General features: G+C 40.8%; 1 protein-coding gene across 1 annotated transcript in view; it reads right to left on the bottom strand.

The window, feature by feature from the left end:
* The window catches only part of astn2 (astrotactin 2), a gene marked incomplete at its 5' end in the record, with an annotated part of 725,257 nt that extends 704,887 nt beyond the window's left edge, over window positions 1-20,370 (bottom strand). Inside the window, 1 exon segment of the mRNA XM_080743421.1 lies at window positions 19,959-20,370. Within this exon segment, the coding sequence (XP_080599547.1) occupies window positions 19,959-20,370 (412 nt within the window).
* Between the last annotated feature and the right edge of the window lie 982 nt (window positions 20,371-21,352).

Genomic DNA, 21,352 nt, shown 5'->3' with positions numbered 1-21,352 from the left:
CGTTGTGAGCTTGTAGATCTGCTATTTCCACTGTTTTTGAAAATGTTTGAAAATATATGAACATTTTTCAAAATGGAAACGATTATGACGATTATGCCAAAATAATTGAGATTATGTCAAATAATTGTGATTAGACGGTTATGTAATAATTGTGACAGCCCTACCGCCAGTGACATCGTTTGGAAGATAAAAAAATAATAATATATATATATATATGTCACGGTTTGTTAGAGAAACAGGACGGTCGAGAAACGGAGCACTCGTGGTGCCGCACGGGGCGGAACAAGCGGTCGCCCACAACAACGTCCTCCAGGCGGAGCCGCTCGATTGTCCACGACATTGCAAGCGGCGCGAAGGCCCGCGGACCTTGGTCCTGCTCTTCGCCCCCGAGCGCCGCAGGTTACGAAGAGTTACGAAGCCGTGGTGAATGCAATCGTTATATTTATGCCCACGATAAACGCTCATAGTAAGCTAATGGCTAAGCTAATGGCTAAACACCGCCCAGCTAGGCTAGTAAATAAAGAAAGAGAGTCGCAAACGAGTGACGTCAGCGCCTGCACTAGTGAATGGCTGTCTATGGGCTGTCGTCGCCATCTGGTGGTGATTAGTGTGTGGTGAACGACAAAACAAGCGCTCTTACTCTTACCGTCCTGAGTTACCCAAACATACTGTAACATATATATATATATATATATATATATATATATATATATATATTTAGATTTGTATTATCGTGAGAACAATTATAACATTGTAACTTGAAAGCCTACAGTTTCTATTAGCTTGGATTCCCAATCGATGTCATCACTGGCAGATGGATTTCTGAACTGCCCACAGCCCTCCTATGAGACATAGAAAAAGTAGATTTTTCTTTTGCTATTTTATCATTAGTGAGGACCAATTATATGAAGATAGGTTGAAAAGTGGTGAAGTCGTCCTATAATCTATATTTTAATGCACTGTATGCCCTTTGTCTGTCTTTCTATTTGGCTTCCACAAATCCCACCCTTTCCTATCCTACAGTACGCAGATGTTCGTGCCTTTGGGGATTCTGGATGCGCACAGATGCTTGTTTGAAACGCTGTGCCAAAATAGCCACTGGCCACAGAGGGACAACAATTGGGGCCAAAACACTTTAAAAACTGGCAGAGCGAGAAGAGGGATAAAAACAGGAAATGTAAGTCTAATTGAGTTCTGTTGGCTTCCTGGTAGAGATGGACTTTCCTCCAATCAGGGACTCTGGCTAATGCACAGCATACTAAACAATACACTGTACACAATAGAGCACACATCAATTTCACAATTTGCAATTTAAGCATTTAGCAGACGCTCTTAATCGAGAGCGTTTTAAAATCGCTCATCCTATTTGGGTCCCCCCCCCCCCCCCATTTTTTATATAGCGTATCATTTAAGAACTGTGTTACAAAAATAAACAAATGATAGGCTAGCAGCATATTCTGTATAAGTCAAACATTTTATGTTTCATTCTACTACCCCAGACATTATGAAGTGAAAGAGTTGTGAGATGAGGGAGTTCTAAATACGATCAAGTTTTATGAGCTGCTTGACTGCTTGACCTACATCGATAGTATTATTGTACCTTTACAGAACATATCCAGCTCTAAATTGCACGTGCCCCACAAACAGTCAATGTCTCAAAATAAAAATACACGTTGAAGGACAAGTCGGACAATATGTACAAAGAACCTATAAATAAACAAAGATTTCAATTCAATTCAAAGCTTCAGAAAAATAATGTTTATGAGTTTTGGAAGGAAGTAAAGGTGGTTAACAACAGTAAGATGCCAATGCCTTCCAGTATTGATGGCACTACTGGGTCCGAAAATATTGCTGAGCTGTGGAGAAGACACTATACAAACATATTTAACTGTGTCAAAAGCGATGTCTTTACTATTGGTGAGGTTACCCACAGTGATGGTGTGATCTTGAGACCTAATGAAGTGAGCAGCCTCATTGAGAAATTGTCTGTTAACAAAGCTTGTGGCCAAGATCAGATAACAGCAGAACATCTGAAGCATGCCAGCCATAAAGTTTCAGTGCTGCTTGCTATGTGTTTTTCAGGGTTGTTGATGCATGGTATACTGCCTGAATCCATGTTGTCTGTCCTGCTAGTACCAGTAGTTAAAAACAAAACTGGGAAGTTAACAAGTATTGATAATTATAGACCTATTGCACTGGCAAGCATCCTATCCAAGGTACTAGAAGGTATCCTTATGGAGAGGCTCAATGAATATATAGCTACTACTGACAACCAGTTTGGTTTTAAGAAAAAGCATGGAACAGATTTATGTATTTATACACTTAAGGAAATTGTCAGTCAGTACAGAAGATGCAACAGTACAATATTTATGTGTTTTCTTGACGCGTCCCAGGCGTTTGATCGCATCAATCATGGTAAACTGTTTTTAAAACTAAAAGAGCGTGGTGTCCCATTATATTTAATAAGGATCCTACAGTTTTGGTATACACACCAAACTATGCAAGCCAAGTGGGGAATGAGTACGTCAACTCCATTTCTGGTGACCAATGGCGTTCGCCAGGGAGGAATTCTGTCTCCGGTACTCTTTAATTTGTACATGGACGATCTGTCTAAACAGTTAAATGAGTGTAAAACTGGCTGCATGGTGGGTGATAACCTTATTAATCATATGATTTACGCAGACGATTTGGTAGTACTGTCTCCATACAGTGCTGGCCTACAGCAGCTACTCAGGGTCTGCTCTAAATATGGAATGAGTTTTGACATAAAGTTTAATTCAAAAAAGAGTGTGGTGATGATCTCTAGAACTAAGGATGATCAGAAGCTCACCTTTCCCTCTTTCTCTTTAGCTGGTGAAGTACTGGAGGTGGTTAAAAAGTTTAAATACCTGGGTCATGTTATCAGAGATGATCTCTGCGATGACGAAGATGTTCAGCGCCAGTGTTGTAAATTGTATGGACAAGCCAACATGCTGGCTCGAAAGTTTCATATGTGTACAGATGATGTAAAAATAGCTCTTTTTAAGACATATTGTACTCCATTATATACAGCCCACTTGTGGTGCCGATATAGCAGTGGAAAAATTAAGAAACTTCAGGTGGCATATAATGATGCTTTTAGAATATTTCTGAAACTCCCAAGATGGACGAGTGCTAGTGAAATGTTTGTGACTAGTAACATACCAACCTTTCATGCGGTACTGAGGAATTTCATGTTTAAATTTATGTGTAGACTCATTGATTCAAAGAATGAATTAATTGTGGTCTTGACGGATATCACACAGAGTGATATAAGATATACATCCTGCTTCTGGAAACACTGGAGGCAATGTTTATATGTTTTTTAAAAAGGAATGTAAACAGTCTGGAACTGTATTTATACGTATTGTTTGTCTGTTTTTTTGTATATATGTTTTTATGGACCATGTGTCTGAAATAAAGTTTATCATCATCATCATCATCATCAATTTGTCCGCCTGTGTTACTTGATGCAAACCCATGAATCCCCATCACCACTGCTTTGCCATTCTAAATACTATGACCTACAGCAGACCTCTTTATTACATGCTCTGGCATGTAACACTTTAAGGATAATTGCTTTGGGATCTGAGCTAATCCAGAGGCAGACAAAATACCTGGCAAAATCTTAACTGTATGATGTGCTTCTGGAAGTAGAAAACTGCTATAACCTTACAGTACTGCAGTGGTGGAAAAAGTATTCAAATTTCTTACTTAAGTAATAGTATATCAATAATGCAATATAGAAATACTCTGTTGCATGTAAAAATCCGGAATTCTATTGAGTAAAAAGTATGAAAGTGTACTTAATGTACCAAAAGTAAAAGTACAAAATGTTTGAAAATAGCAGATCTACAAGCTCACAACGTGTCGCGATGTGACGCGTTGTGACTGTGAGCATGTTAGGTTTGACTACATATTGGGCCAGTGCATGTACTGCGTTAAAGGATAGAATGGAAAAAGTGCTGAAGAAACAGAAGTTTAATTATACAGTAAGGTGACATGAAAAGGAAACACATAGGAGTGTTGGTGAACTTGCTAAAGTTAGCACAGCATGCCATCAACCCTCCAAGGTGTAGGCTATAATTAATTGCCTCTTAGCCATCCTTTGTTCTTTACATTTTAAAGATGAGGAATTTAAAAGTATAAATAAGTCAGGATTTTGGACAGTGACATGAGCCAGGCAGTACTAATTTCACAAATTATGCACACAATCCAAAGGTGTTGATTCAGATTGGGACATTTTCATAAAACCTTATGGGATTCTTGTTTTTTAAAGGCAATAGTTGATAGTGTGGATTAACATTGTGGCCATGAAGAATGATCGGATGTACCGTCAAGTCTACAGAGGCTAAGATAACCATAGCTAAAATAATTTGATCATTTATCAACATCTTATAGGACATACAGTAAACAACGGCTGTATGAGCAGTTTTGCAGCATGTAACAAACTAGTCATAGCTGGCACAAGTGCTTGCTTCTTGTTTGGTTTCAAGCGGGATCCATTAACCAAAGTGACAACCGGAAAAGCAGAAGTGGAACGAACGTAATGCACCCCCATGCATGTAAACCAAGTCCAAAGGAACTAGGACAGATGTGTACAGTACACTGAAGCACGTGAAAATTGTGGGAGGCAACCCATCTGTTGTGGAAAGATTAATGGTCCACATGCTATATCTGAATAGAAATCTTGGTCAAGGTACGGAAAATCGCTTGGAGGGAATGAAATGGTTGTAAAATACACTGGCATAGATAAAAGGTTTAAAAACATTTGTAGGAACCATAGGGCTATGATAGTGTTGAGCTGTGCTGAGCTGGCAACTTTCCAAGGTTTGAGAATATTCTAGTGAGAATCAAATTTTATGGTACTTAAAAATCTTTTGTAAAGGGCTTAATGAAACAATGGATCTCCTTTGGTCTTTGAAACATATAGCTTGTGATGTTTGCAAGATTGCCCCATTATGATTTGAGTATTGTGTGCTGATTAACAGACAAATATTTGTTTATATGATTTGATATTGTAATCCAGAATAATGTATGTTCTAATGAATGTTCAGATTCTATGTCCACAATGAGCTACTATTATAACTAATGTCTTTGTGAAAATAAATACACTTTTGCAAAGGCAAAAGTCTGTGTGTCAGAATGAAAATTACACACTATTCACCATGTATTTAAAAAGTAAAGTCCGGTGAAAGGATAGAGGTCAACACAGCATCAGAGGAGGAAGGAATAGTGATGAGGCCAAAAAACAAAGAGATCTAAGGCTTTGCTGCTACCTGTGATCAGGGAACATGACCTCAGGGATGACATTTGTGAGCTGTCTAGTCACTTGAAAGCCAGTAAATAAAAGGGGACACTGTTATTTTCAATAGAGCCAGATTTGAGTTAAACCATAGATTTTGTCGATGAACGCCCATATCTATTGGTCACAAAAGTGTCAATTGAAAGCCGGTGCAGCAAACATTCCATAATGTATTGATTGTAATTTAGTCACTCTTTTCTTTGTTCGAGTAATGACGTTTATAATTAAGTGTATCCATCCAAAACGAAAAACTTTGCAAAACAAAGTTGAAGCAATTCTTAATTCACGTTGAGCAGAGACATACTGTGAGAGTAAGGACATGCTGTATATACTAACTGTACAGTACTAGAAATTGGAAATCCTCATTCCACTTATTTCCGATTTCTCATCTTCCTTCTCCTGGAAGGATGGATAGTTTCTGTTAAATGCATAAACACTATTTGGCACTAAACTTTTAATTTAAACAAAAGCATGCTGCTGACCTGGAATCAAGTGGAGAGAAATGGAAAACAGAGACAAGACAGGCACAAACATGAACCTGGATAATTGAATCTCTGCTACAATCAAATAAAGTGTGTGGGGAGATGATTTTAGCCAGTAGTGTGGCACAAATTGAATGAAATGTATTAACCACCGCTTTGGTTCGGGCCCCGAACAGCTAAAGTTTGCGTTGCTACACCGCCCTCACACCTACGTTGCACCACCAATCCAACCGATATGTCGGCGTCATGGGGACCTATTTTTAAAGTCAGTCGGTCCCATACTGTAGAGTATATGCACATGATGATTGGCACAGCGGTCAGATCTGTGGCTTAGGACAACATCTATACAGTATGCCTATACTATATGAGCGTATCAGGTTCAGAGAGTGATGTGGCCGTGGTCCCATTAGCCAATTTTAATACAGGATTTCATTGTCACAAGTATGTATTAACACATTGACCGCCATTTTAACATACCTCCGTACTCCCACCTGCCATTCGTCTCCATAGACTTCCATGTAATTGGGTGTGCACGGATCATGCACACCCATGCCTAGATAATGCACCACGTGTGTCCACATTGCTCACAGCTTTCAAACAAAAAAATCCGAATGGAAATCCGTTCAGGCATTCATGAGATAACAGCCACTATGTTTAACAAAGATGGCTGCCAAAATGGCTGCCATGCTTGAAAGATGGGGTTGCTATGGGGGTTAAACATGCAATTTCGCGATTGCTATCATGCCTACTCCATTTTTTGGGGTCAAAAAAATTTTTTGAAAAAAAAAATTTTTTGATTTTTTTTTTTTTTTTTTTTTTTTAAATTCTCGGGACTATCGGGCCTGGCGGGGAAAGACATTGGAATAATCTCGGGACTATCGGGCCTGGCAGGGAATGAGTTAATTCAACTTTTCTAATTTCATGCTCACCTTTTTCTGTATGTAGTAAATCAGACCTTTTTTCACCTCAATAGATTATTCTATTTCTGTAGCATATAAACAACTGTGCCATGTGACAGTTATAAGATCTGTCTACCTAAAAGGACCATTGAATCCGGTAAATCATTTAACATGTTATTCAAACATTATATTTGGCTTTAAAGCTTGCATCTACTGCCTCTTTACAACATGGCGACGGATTTCACACAAGCTCCCAGTGCCCCAAACCTCTGGCAAGCATTATAAAAATATGTTTTTTTCTAAGGGAGCAAATCCATTACGGTCTTCGCCTCATGGGGCCTTCTATTACGTGGTGGGAGACACACTAGAGGAGCCCTAGAGCAAAAAGAGCAACCAAATGGAATTACATTTATAAATCAGTGTCATGTTGTGCATTCAGAATATAGTCTGGGAAAGCCTCGAGAAGGGTATAAGTAGAAAGTTTATAAATCTTTAGGGAATTGTCTCATTGAATATTCTCCTGTTAAATATATACTGGAAGCCGTTTTTTGACACACGTTGCTCAACATATGAATACAAGTTGGCTGGTAGGCTCTATCACCTTACTGAGATTTTTAAACTTGTAATTAAGCTACACTGGTGGCGAATGGTGCCGGGAGACAGTCACCACAAGATAGAGGGGATACATTATATGATAAGCACTGAGACAATACCCAACTGAGATCCTCCAGAGGGGATGACTGTCAGTGTCCGACTTGGGCAGCGAGACCAAAGAGAGAGATAGGGTAGCCTTTTATTTTTTCTGTTGACGATAAAGAGAGCAGGCCACTGGTTTCAATTTACACGAAAGAGGACAAGTTAGTGCCTCCGAGATGGTCTGCTATTTTGTCCCCAGAGTTTTCACCGAACCTCTTGAAGTATTCAATGCCACAACAGGGGTCCTTTGTAGAATGCCAATAGCAAAATTACCATAGTACATTGATACTACAGGGTACTACGATCAGCATTACATTTCAGGTTCAGATCTTTAAAGTGCCAGCTTCATCCAAGAGGTTAAATTAAATGTTAGACAAACAAATATAAAGTAAGTAACTAGGCTGGAATGGCTATATAATTGTTATCAGCCAGGAAACAAGGATGTCTCTCTCTCCCCATTACATATAGAAGCAAAGAATGAAAAGAAAAAGTATAATGCCACAGTAATGGATGCCAGATTTTGCCAATATATTTCATGATAGTGCTATATAAGGTCCCTTTGTCCATTTGAAAGTTGAACATGTAATAAAATGTCTCAAAACATTTACTGAGTAGCCCCAAACTTGAGAACCAAATCTGGCTTTTCAAAATGTATAAATTGCTTGCACTGTATCTGCCATTAGTCAACATTGTCCCTCTGTGCTATTCAAGTTGGTTTGCGTACGAGACCAGTTGCACGGGCTGTTGATAAGATACATCAGCTTTGAACCTAATGGTTATTTGATATTAAAAACATATATTATTATTAATAATTATAAAAATAATCATAACAATCATGTGTAGAGTGTAAAAAAACATCCCTCCCAGTGTGTGGCGGTGTCTATCTGCAGAGAACCTTCCCTCTGCAGCAACTTTTAGTAATCAGCCATAAATAAGTTATTATCTCGTCATCAAAGCTGCCCACTGCTGCCACCGCAAGAAAGACCAGCGACGGAGGCAGCATTTCCTGAGTCCATTACAAAATGCAGTTCCTGCTGAGGAAAGTAATCAGTAAGGGTCACTGACAACAATTCATTCCTCCTTTCACAGTGAAAGCCATCGCTTAGCCCCGTCACCATCTAGTTAAATTGGCACATTAACAGTGAGCTTGAGCCTTGACTCTGATTAGTCAAAATGCTGTCCAACTCTGTGCTTGTCAAATCATATTCCAACACGGTGAAGCAATACAACCTTAGCTTTTTTCCCTATTTTTAAGAAATCCAATTTATGAAAGAAACGGCATGTTCCCCTGAGATTGGGGATTGGAGCGGTTTGTGATTGAGGATTTCATGCTGGGTGTATTCTATGGGTGACAACACAGCAAATGAGTTTGTCTTTAGTAGAACATTCAGCTTATACACGCACATCCTCCTCCATTATGCAAGGCTGAATGATGAAAAATGAAAACCTTGTCTGCTTAAGAAAGCATCACTATGTTGTCTATGTCTCGAACATAATTAAGCCCGTCGTAAATAATTGGATTAATGAATTTTGCGCCGTTGCTATGTAGGCGGCGAGCCGTCTAGAAATGGGTCTGTCAGCAGTGTATCTCGCAAACCGCTTTTGGGTTTTTTCTCCACACATGCAGTAGGCTTTATTTCTTTTATATTTGTTGTTCGTTCAATGGCAGTCAAATCGGTCTGAAACCGTACTCAAATAAGAAGAGGACTGGTGTGGCAACATAAATGATTGGCATCATAGCTTGACATATTAACAGGGCATGAAACTCTATTTGATGATTTTGTAGTGCGTTTTCCCGTTCAGGCAAAAATATATATACAGATGGTAAAAGAAATGGCAGGCTGCATAAGGGCCTGTATCCAAGCAAGTGGTTGAGTGGATGAGCACTTTGGATTATGTCCATAGCACAAGAAATGTGTTCTTAATTGACCCCGCAACATTCAAACCTATCAACCATTGCTGTGCTTGAACATTATTAGCACAAGTAACCGAGCTGAAACCATGGTAAACATGGTCTTATTGTGGTTTGGTAACGATTCAAAGTCAGGTCATTAATGACTGGGTTGTCAGACACAGCCAGAAGGATCAACCCTGACATTAATGAGTGGTGCTCCCCTCCAAAAGTGTAAGAAGTACTTTTCTGTTTAAGCACCCAGGGCAGTACAGATGAAGAAGAAGAAGAAGAAGAAGAAGAAGAAGAAGAAGAAGAAGGATGGACACTGAGATTGCTGAAAAGTGAGGTGTGGCACAGGGAAGTGTACTCCAGCACATGATAAATGCATGCTGGAAAGGAGCTGGCAGTTAAAAAAAAAGAAAAAGCTGTTGACCGATCACATTACACAGCTAATAAATAAATAATAGATGAGTTAGATTTAGGTGTGCCAAAGTGAAAGCATTAACAATATTGTTGAACTACTAAAGCAAGCACATTGGCACACCCATGGCTCTGGGCACACCTACTTCTAACAAACCCATTATTATTAATGGCAGCCGTCAGGTCGCAAGTTACTATGAAAAGCTCCACTGGCTGTCTGTCTGTCTGTCTGTCTGTCTGTCAGTCATTCTGTCAGTCACGTCACATCACACTTTTGCCCCCACTCTTATCTCTGCCACCGTTGGCCCGATCAATGCAAAACTTTGCACACACACACTCCTTGGATGGCAAATCACAACCTCCGCCCCTGATTTCTCACATGGCCCTCTTCTAGCGCCACCATCAGGCCGATTTATGCTCCTACAGATTTTTGCCAAGAATCACGGAAAGCGGCACACAGTATCTCTAAAGTCATGTCATCAACATGGATCTGTCCCATGTCCCATATTCCCTCCTGATTGGCTACGACTGCCTTCTAAAGATTGTGTATGCGACGTGACGAAGATTGTGTATGCGACGTGACGGTCGCTTATCTCCCGATTAGGGAGTCTTACTGGTAGTATTAGCTGTAGCTGTGTTTCTTACAAGCCCGTCATGTTTGCCAGACCCATGAAATGGGTAGGCCTACATAAGCAAATGTCTGTCCGGGTTTTCTATATAAAGGGTATATATGATGATGACATGATGATGACATGCCTACAAAAGGCATGATGTCATAAATGATGATGACAGACAGGGGGTCTGGCACAACCAGGTTGACCTGGTCTAGTTTTTTTACACTTCTGTAGTTTTTAACCTGCACAACAAAATCTAAATCAGCCCAGGGTTTCATTCTCCTTGTGATCCAAAATGAAGACACCATTATTAGACCCCGTCTTGTTTTCACATATATATATATACACAGTGTATATATATATATATATATATATATATATTATATACACACACACACTATATATATATATATATATATATATATATATATATATATATATATATATTAGGGCTGTCAGTCGATTAAAATTTTTAATCCCATTAATCGCATGATTGTCCATAGTTAATCGCACGATTAATCGCAAATAAATCGCATATTTTGTATTTGTTCTAAATCTACCTTAAACAGATATTAATACTCATATCAACATGGGAGTAGACAAATAGCCTACTTGCTTTATGCAAATACAGCATATTTATTATTATTTAAATATGCTAATTATTTATTATTTGGAATAATAACAAATACTGTCCATAATAGGCCTAACAAACAACAACTTGAGAAATTATCTGCTTCCATTAGGACAGATTAATAGTGAAAGGACCACCGCTCATCGAGGTGCTGCATGCCTGAAGAAGGTCTATGACCAAAAGCTTGCACTTTATTTAACTGAGAATAAAGAACATGATTTTGCACACTTTTGAGTGTGTGGAGGCTCCCTTAAATCTTTCATTAGGACAGATTTAAAATAAACTTGGCATTCAATCACTAAATCCCAGCATCCCTATTCTAAGGGGATATTCACCAAAAGTAGCAGATTTACAAGCTCATTACAAGATGCTACAAGAGCTTGTAGATCGGCTATTTTTGGTGAAGAGAGTTGGTGTATAAATATAACTCAAGTACAGTGCAACTCAGGGGTGTTTTACAAAGCAAGCACGAGGCATTAGAGGGTCTAAATTGGTTTAACTTAAGTAATATTGATACATTCTAAATATTATCAAAGTATTCTGAGGCACCCTGGACTGGTGTTATTGGGCACCCTAGTTCACTATGAGAAACCCAGCTGTTATGATGTAGACTAGAGAGTACTAGAGACACTGATGGCTCATTGGAGATGTGTGGCACACAAGCCATATAGTCAGCCAGACCTGCCGGATTTCAGCCGGAGGTGGGCCAGAACAGCCGGATTTGGGCCATAACAGCCAGATTTGGCCCAAACCTGTTTGCTATGTGGGTTCTCTGGCCGTTGTTGCAAGCATTTGGTGGTCACTGTTAGCGTGTTGGTGCGGGGGTCTGGGGAGGCAGGGAGCACTGTATAAAGGACGTAGGCTACTATGTGCTTGTGTAGCCTACAAGTTGGAGCGCTCCTGTTCTTGGGAGCGTGTGTGTGTGGGGCTCGCGCTGTCTACAGATGTGCCGTTTCAACGCTTCGGTATTTGATGCGCGCGACGCCGTCAGCGGTGATATTGTGGTTGTCTGCTGCAAAAATCTCCGCTGTTTTGTCTGTCTCATACATAGAGTTATGGGGTCTCATACTATGACTAGCCCTGCTGCTAGCCGCATCACACACTGACTGACTGTTGTCAGCGCATTCGCTTCCTCACTCTCTATACTACGGAGCGCACCGAGGCTCAAACATCAGCTGCGTTAATCGCACGTTAAAAAAATTGTCGGCATTAAAAGGATTGTGAGTTAACTAGTTAATAGCGCGCTAAATCCGACAGGTTTAATATATATATATATATATATATAGTCACTGTCGGGCAGAAACCTCTTATCTCCAAGTTTCAAATTTGTAATTTCTTTTGCGAAGTAAAGCCCTGCTTCATCAGACAAGGCCGTCGCACAACAGTAGTGAAAACAGCAGATCTACAAGCACACAAGGCCTCGCGCTTGTAGATCAGCTGTTTTCACTAGTTTAAATAATTTTTTAAATGATGAATGCAAAATGAACGGTTTTGGACATACAAGGCTTCCACCCGACAACGACGATATATACTGTATATATATTATAGTTGTTTTGTCCCTCTCTTTTTGCCCAAACAATCATGTTAACTCCACAGGGGTCTCTCTCCAGACACTGTGACCGACGGGAACACTCAAAACTCCATCTGGGCTCCCTGCTTTGCCATGCCTCCTCCAACTCCCCGGGTAACCTTTGCCCTCTCTCTTCACTGCTTCCTCGCTGGTACACAGCTGAACCTCTGACATATGATTGAGATGTAGCTCAGTGTGTACTGTGTACATGCTCTGTGCCACAGGGAATGAAGCACTGCTGGCGCGGCCAGACATTCTTTTATTTCTTGATTTTTTTATTTATTTTTTTCGTCTTTGCCCTCCACTTTTTTAATCTCCTATCTCTAAGCAAGCCCAGTTTGCTGTAACTCCTGTCTGGAAAGATAGAGTGAGAGAGTGGGTGAGAGAGAGAGAGAGAGAGATAGAGACAGACAGAGAGAGAGAGAGAGAGAGAGAGAGAGAGAGAGAGAGAGAGAGAGAGAGAGAGAGAGAGAGAATAGGGAGAGAAGAGAGGGGCTGGCGAGGACACGTCGTAGTGCGATAAAGATGGTGTATAAAAGCACACCGTACGGGGTGAAATGAACGGCATAGAGAGGTTTCGGCTGGTATGATGGACAGAGAAGATAAAGGAGGAGGGGGGACGGGGGAGGGGGTTTGAGTGTTGTGAGCCTGTGCTACTGCCTCAAGGTGTTCAAAAGGTTACCTCCTAATGAGGTGTTTACAGAGCCAGCCATGTTGCTAAACGTATTGATTTCCATCCAGCTCGGTCCCACGTCATCACTTAAAATGAGCCAAGCAATAAGCCCCTGTGAAACAGCATAGGTTTGTTAAATATCAAATGTAATTCCATAATTGTGTTCTGAATTCTAAGTATCAAATTCATTTTCCCAGCCCAGACCCAGACATCTACACGCTATGATTTCATAGAAAACTGGTGCAACTCGAAATGCACACAATTCTACAAAAAAACTGTGAAAAATGGACCCGGGTTGTATTTTTACACTCATGGTTATATTGACACTGTAGATTTGACTGTGTAAAGAAAGCCTGCATGGTTGCCTGCATACCAAGCTACATGTCTCACAGCTTTCACATTTCTCAAAACATGGGGAATGGTATATAGTCACAGGAAAGGGGGTAAAGGGAGGACTCCTCTGAATATCTCCCCTTTTTGCCTCCCCGCTCATCCATTCTCCATGACACTTGGGCGTATAAATCAAGGCTGGACTTGCAGGCAGAGGGGGCATCGGGACTCACTGCCTGACACACCAGTCATTTAAACAGTTCCCCCTCTCCGTTAGCTCTGGCCTGTGACAATGCTCCAACAAAACCAGCATCAGGCGATATTAAACATGCAGACAGGGGGAGTGTGGTCGTATAATGAGAGTGTGAAGTCGTGCGTGCCTGTGTGCATGCGGGCGTGTGTGCGTACTCCAATGTCCATTCCCACACATTTCATACATATGTGATGCTGATAAGTTACTTGCAAAAGAGCTAGCTCCTTTCGGAACCTCTCCCTCTGCTATATAGGCTACTGTAGCTCCGAGTTGAGGTTCCTCAGAGCTAGCTGCCCCAATCTGTAATCTCCGGCAAAGGTTCGCAGGTGCTGCGATAAACACTTCTTACCTTTTGTGCACATTGTATCCAAAAATTAAAGGTCGGCTTTCACGCTCTCAGACGTTACATTTTTTACCGCTGAAGAAAATCTAAGCGAGGGGATGAAACAAGCGTTTAAATCGCTGTTTTAGTCCCAGAAATGTTTTGCCACCAAGTGGTCGGGGTGACTGGCCACAGGCTGACTAATACAGTGATTTAAACACTTGTTTCAACCCCTCGCTTATTTTTGGATAGGATGTGCAAAAAAAGGTAAGAAGTGTTTATCGGGGCAAACCTTCGCCAGAGATTACTGATTTGGGTTAGGGTTAGGGTTTGTGCGTGTGCGTGTGTGTGGGATAGGGATGGGACGATACGCGATATTATTGTTTATCGTGATAAAAAAACACTCACGATAATCGTATCGTGGAGATTTAATTTCGTCCTCCGTCATGCACTGGGATCAATTCACCTTTTATTTGCCGAGCTGCATATCTGGTACCATTCAAACGCTCTATAATTGGTAAAAGGTACTTATAATATACGTAATTGATAGCCTTTTTTGCACTCTCTATCAAATGTCTTTGCGACGCGTTGTGAGCTTGTAGATCTGCTATTTTTTGGCAAATGTTCCGTCCCAGGATAATGGGGGGTCCGTGGCCAGTGGATAATTTTGATTATAGCGATAATATCGTAAATCGCGATTTCTTTTGTCACAATAATCGTGATATGAAATTTTCATATCGTCCCATCCCTAGTATGGAATTGATGTATGTCCTGGAGGGGGGGGGGGGGGGGGGGTCTGTCTACCCATCAAGTGCCATCCCTTTGTGTCTGAGCCCAAGGATTTGTAGTATCCTGGAGCATCCGTTTGTCATTATTTTGATAGAAGGGAAAATGCCAAGGGGAAGGATACTGATGCAGCACTGTATGTTTACATCACACCATTCTGATAGTGAAAATGTCCTTCTATTTGCTCAGTATGCTTTTTAAGCAATAAACACAATGCTATCTTCTTTTTACATGACCCATGTATGGCATGTCACTGATGTCAGCATACAGAAATGCAAACAGAAGCTAAGACACCCAACACAATGGCGTTAAATTCAGAAGACAAGGACAGCACAGGTGCCAACAGTGACTTTAGCATCGATGTTAGTAACTTCAAGTACCATCCTGGATTACACTAATCATCTCCACCAGGCCGGAAGGCCGGGAAAGACAGATTATGTTATTGCCTCTGTGACTGAGTGAGCGAGTGAGCGAGTGAGTGAGTGGAGTTCTCAATGGGCCCAATCTGGCCCGGATTCTTTTTTATTTATTTTTTTTATTTTTTTCACAACCCGAGCCTGACCAGCGTGCATAAGTTTACCCGCCAGGTCGGGTCAGGAAAAATGTTTGGACGCTGAGTGACTGACTGACTGAGTGTGACTGAAGTTACAGTAATCTCATGAACCGTTGGGACTGATCGGCATCAAACGTTTTGTGCAGGCAGCCAAGAAATACACTATTCTACCTTTTTCAAACCACCTTCATGGTGGCATTAAACCAGCCTGCTTCACGTTTTGGCCTATCTTGAACCGTAGGTTGTACAATAAAAGAAATACTTTCTTGAATTCCTTGGAACATGACACAACTATATTTCTGCCTAAGTGGATTTCACACCATTTAAAAATGTCTTCAAAACATGAGACCTTAGTACTTCTCAAGATTGTATCCAAAACAAATTTAATCAAACATCCAATCAACCCCAAATTGCATGTTGAGTGGTCTCTATTGTGCAGCTCCAAAAGCACTTTCACGTCTGTCCATAGATGTAAGAAGTTGCAAAATGAAAGAAGCGGCATAAAATAAAAATTCACAAAAAGTAGAAACACAGCAGCTGTTTTTAACTACGCTTTCTAGTGTGACAATCTTTACTCATCCACCCAGCAGTAACCAGCCACAGTAGTTACCGTCAAATCACCATGGCTAAAAAGCACAGTAAAGCACATGCCTCCATCAAAAAGACAGTACAAATATGTTCTGATTTTAGTCCAAAAATCCCATATAATTTTACTGACACAAATGATCAATCCATTTATTCATTCACACTTCTTTTTTAAATTGATGTGTTATACTGATGTGTGCAGAACAATTATTACAGACCACCCATGCATGCTGTACATTTGCCAACCAAATAAGGGATTCTGGTTCCATCACCTCACCAGACTAATGGGAGAATTATGAATAGTCAGTAAAACATGATTGCCTCAAATTACGTCCGACGCCAACACTGATTATTTTGCTTCAGATCTTTGGATTTAATGTAGTGTATATTTGTTTGTTAATGTGTTATGGAATAGTTTTCAAGCTGCAAATTTGAAAAAAGAAAAATCACTGGCATTAGCATTTCAGCATGTAGACTAATGCTGATGTCACCTGCTCTGAACATACTATCAGGAAGATATTGGTCAAATAAACAAATTGCCTACTGTAATTGACTTCAAGAACAATCCAGAAAAACCTAAGGGCGAGTGAATGAATGAATTCATTAATTAATTTAAGTGTCATGCCACCTCGTGGCCCATCCCTCATGGGATTATATGAGATGATTATATGACCTAACTAACTAAACAAGACTGTATATACTTTACAATAAAGGTTTGTTTGTTTGAGGAAATAGCTCTGTCAGAATATAATGGCAAAAAAAAAGTTAAAAAAAAAATGTTCCTTAAAATTTGTTTGGAATTGATGTGGGGATTTATGACCAAGTATCAGTCAAAACATCAGTAGATCAGTGGGCTGGACTATCCAAAATCTGGAATTGGTCAGGGTCTAGGTTTGTGTGTACGGTAAGCAATTACGGTACAATGTCTACCTGTGAGGGCAGATTCTGTAACACATGGTAACTCCACTCCTTTATATCTATTTTTCCATTGGACTATTCCTCACGCGCGACCTAATACAAACCAAACTGAACAGACAATATGTTATTTCGAGGTAGAAGGAATCTTATAGCTTAGGCTATATTTTATTGAAGAGATGCAGAGATTGAACAGCTTTCCAAAATATGCTTTGATACTGTATGTAGACCCAACTCCTTCCATATCAATAAATATGTGATTAATAATGCAATATTGTAACGTGTTTAAAATATTAAAAAAGCAATGCCATCATGGCCACACATACAGTCAAATACAGTCCCTGGGGGTGGAGGGGGGGGGGGGTATATTTGTATACCTTAACATCTCAAATTATATTGTGAATTAAATTATTCATGAATTTTTGACATGCCATCACTGACTTTATATTAATCGCATTTTAATCGCATATCAATATTTGACCTTAGAACTGTGAGAAACTTTTTTGTAATGCTTTTTGGTAAACGAGTGAATCAATTAATAGTGAATACATAAGCTTGAGCAACAAAACATTACTTATTTTGAGTAATGAAAGTGTATTGCCCAGATGAGTGGCTGAGCACAAAGGCTCATCAGTACCATAACATAGCATGGTTCTCAAAACTATTCATGTCAAGGACCCCTCAAATTGACACTTATTAGGCCAGCCCCAGGGACCTCCATTTGAAAAGATACACCAGGGACCCCCATAGTACATACTTTTTATTATTTGCTCCATTTTACACTACCCTAGATGAAACCCTTCTCCGCTCCATCATCAGTGAGCAGTCATGCACTGAGAGGGTGAAGCAGCAAATTTGCTAGCTGGCTGAATGGGAGGACAGAGAGGCCTTTCTCACCAGTCGACGGCTGTCCTTAATGAGAATAGAAAGTGATTTACTAGCTTAATGCTCCAGCCCTCAGCCTGCCTGCCTCCCCTTGCCTGCAGTCTGTTTAGTCTACACTGTTAGACATAAGATGAGATAACATTCTCTCTCTACTACGCCAAGATCATAATTCTCTACGATGCCATTCCAACAGAGTTCACCTCAACTGTTTTGAATTTCAAAGACACTCCCCAAGCATCAGTTGCTTGTCAGCATGGGAGGAATACGTCAGTCCGACGACTCATTACTCCCGACTACATGGCTACGCGTGCTGTTATTGTATTTATTGTTTTACCCACTCTATTTAAACAGTAAAGGAGTACAGTACATATCCCATTGCCTGTACTAAACATAGCATGGTACAATATATTGCTGTCAACTGAAGCTCAAAACACAGGCTAACACCATTGTCAGTATAAATATACTGTCAATGTAATGAATGTACTAAGACCAGTCAGCCAAACTTTTCTTTACACAGAGTGAAAAGCGAGAACATCTGTTTGAAATAAGGTGCACATTTTGGCCACTTAAAGATTCCCTTTTGTTTTACGGCACCATCTTATAGATAATAGATGGCTTTTGTCTTCGTACATAAATAACAAATATTTTCTTGGGCAATAGCCTAATGTAATGGCAGAGCCTGTTTTCTGCACTCACATCCAGTTATCTTATCTAGTCTGTTACATTATCCCCCATCACCACCTAAACTGAACTATTTCATTCTCATTGCAAACTCATTGTATCGTCTCTAAGGTCACAATTTTGTGCTTAGGTGAGTTACAGTATAGGCTGGGGAGGTCTTTTTGCCTTTTGTTTTGCTTTGGGAGGACAAGTAATACTGGATGAAATGAAGCATGACGGGAAGTTGTGTCCGTCCAAAGTCGTTGACTTTGGAAACTGCAATGGGGAACGCTTACAGCACTGCAGTCGTATAGGCCTATTCAGCATTCCTTTATCAAACTTTTTCCAACAATTATGCACGTGTGCCCTGTATGTAGTCTGTGCTCACATGGGAACAAAATAGCAATTTCATGCAGATTTGCCCGACAAAATTGCTTTCCCTGCTTGGTGCATCATACTTATAGCTAGGCATGACATTTGAAATAATAATCTTCCATACTAGGTGTGTGTGTGTCAGTGTGTGTGTGTGTGTGTGTGTGTGTGTGTGTGTGTGTGTGTGTGTGTGTGTGTGTGTGTGTGTGTGTGTGTGTGTGTGTGTGCTGTAGGAAAGAAGAATATGTAATGCTAAGTTGTAGTAGTTACCTCAGTTTCTTAAAGCCTATAGCAGGCAGCTACTGTATTCTCTGCCTACCAGTGTCCCTTGCCATTTCGACTGTGTTTCAAGCAATGCTCTTAAGTAAGGAATGTAAGTAGCAGCCAGGTGTTAATTTCCTGCCTGTGTGACATGAAACAAACCATTAAATTGTGTCAAATAGCATTTTTTGAGAAACTATGGCTTATTAAACTGCAAGACATGCATGCACATGACTTGTGTTCGTAGTCTAGGATGGCTATTGCATACTGTACCACAGTGGTTTTCAAACCAGTGGTCTGGGGACCACCAGTGGTCCTTGAGGGGGTTTCAGGTGGTCCCCAGCTAAATGATGGAGAGTTGGTAACCAAATGGACCCTTATAGATCTTAAACTCTTGAGAGTGTAAAATGAAACCAAATGGACCCTTACCGGTCCATTTGGTCTAATTTTACGCTATCAAGGGTTAAGTTAATTTACAAGAAGTCTACACAGTTAGAGAATGTAGAAGAATTGTTATTTTGATCAAGTTTTGCTTGTCAGCTCTCCTCTACCACATGGAATACAACATGGCATTGTGGACAAAATCCTATCCAACGATAACAACATATTCTAAGTTTTGGGGTCCGTCTGAGAGGCTAAATCTCAAGAGACGTTGGTCCGTGGCTCAAAATGCTGTATAAATAATGGACCTTGATGTGAAAAGGGTTTGAAAACCACCGAGCACGGTGCGAGTGAAGGTCCCTATATATGCGCACAATTGTGCAGCTTCGTTGAGGGACAGCTGCCCGTTACTGCACACCGCTATACACCGTTATACCGTTGCAATCATCTTACCGAGTGTGAAGTAGGGGAGAGCTGTGTTGTCAAGATCATCCATAACGGAGATTCGTCCAGGCAGGTCAGTTCTAACGAATAAAAGGAGTCGGGATTCCCCTCCTCCTCCCGCTCCGACTCCACCACCAACAGCAGCACCTGCTCCTCCTCCTCCTCCTCCACCACCTCCGACCACGCTCCCGGAGCCCGCGCCGGTGAAGCTGAACTCATTCTCGCGGAGCACGGGCAGGGTAGAGACGGTGACGGTTTTAACTTCGCACGGGGTCTCCGCGTCGTTCTCCTTGTCCATCTCCTCGTCCGGCGACGCCGCCGCTGCGCCCCGGTTCCCCCGGACCGTGGCGGTCCCCGTTAGTAGTAGTAAGAAGAAGAGCCCGACGGGGAGAGCGCCGAGGTGCAGTACTTTCCCTGCCATCCCGTTCCTTGTGAGTGTGCGTGTGGGTCCTCTCCGCTTTGAGTGCGGTTCATATAAGCGGTCCGTTCGTTTATAGTACAGTCGCTCGCTGCTGCACGGCAGTCATGTCCGTCCAGGAGGCGGCAGCACAGGTGTAGTCAGACTGACATTCATCTATTCTGTGCTGTGTGATTCATTCACAGCTGTGATACTTTGACTGGCTCCAACTAACTGAATGCGGGTAGGGTGGGCGTGCGCGCTTGTGTGTGTGTGTTCAATCAAATATAAATGGCTAAGAATGTGAAGCAGTGAGAGACCATGTGACTTCCGTGGTAAACAGGCAGAGTCAGAAAGAGCAGCATGACTCGAATAATTTTACAATGAGAGCAACATTAAACTACATTGAACATGCTTTTCTAACTTGATGTTTTTTTTTTATTGGCAAAAATAGCCTATGATACATGTATTTGTACATTATGCAGGCCTAATAAATAAATACATTTTTACAATCGATCGACCCAATAACCCAAATAGGCTCAAGAGCTTATTTCCAAAACCAATCATGTTAAGCTAGATGCAGAGGCATTAGGTAGGCCCTATTAGCCATAACCAGAGATCATAGCCTACCTATTAAAAGGTATTAAAGACGACCCTCCTCACTCGCCCTCCCTCTCCATTCATGGACAAAGTGTGTCACTTTGACACGGAGAAAACTTTTTCTTTCTTTCTTTTTAATAAAGTGTAAAGCAAATTAACCAAATTATAAAAAAATATTAAAGCTTGATTGAGGACTGAATAAAAACAAAAACAAACAACACTTTGGAACCCATCCAAACCTAAATGGACCAGATTGGCTTGAATTTAGCTTCAGAAACAAATTTGTAAATTACTATTATCAATCGTTGCCTCCAAACTGGCTTAAAAAAATAGCCTGTCATCCCTATCCTTTGATCAAAAATAGCCTGTCATCCCTTTCCTTTGACCATAAGATACACGCACAATC

The sequence above is a fragment of the Nannobrachium achirus genome, assembly GCF_963921795.1.
Source record: "Nannobrachium achirus genome assembly, chromosome: 15".
Lineage (NCBI taxonomy): Eukaryota > Metazoa > Chordata > Actinopteri > Myctophiformes > Myctophidae > Nannobrachium > Nannobrachium achirus.
Note: the sequence above shows the minus strand (reverse complement) of the source record. Positions and strands in the feature narration are given on the sequence as shown.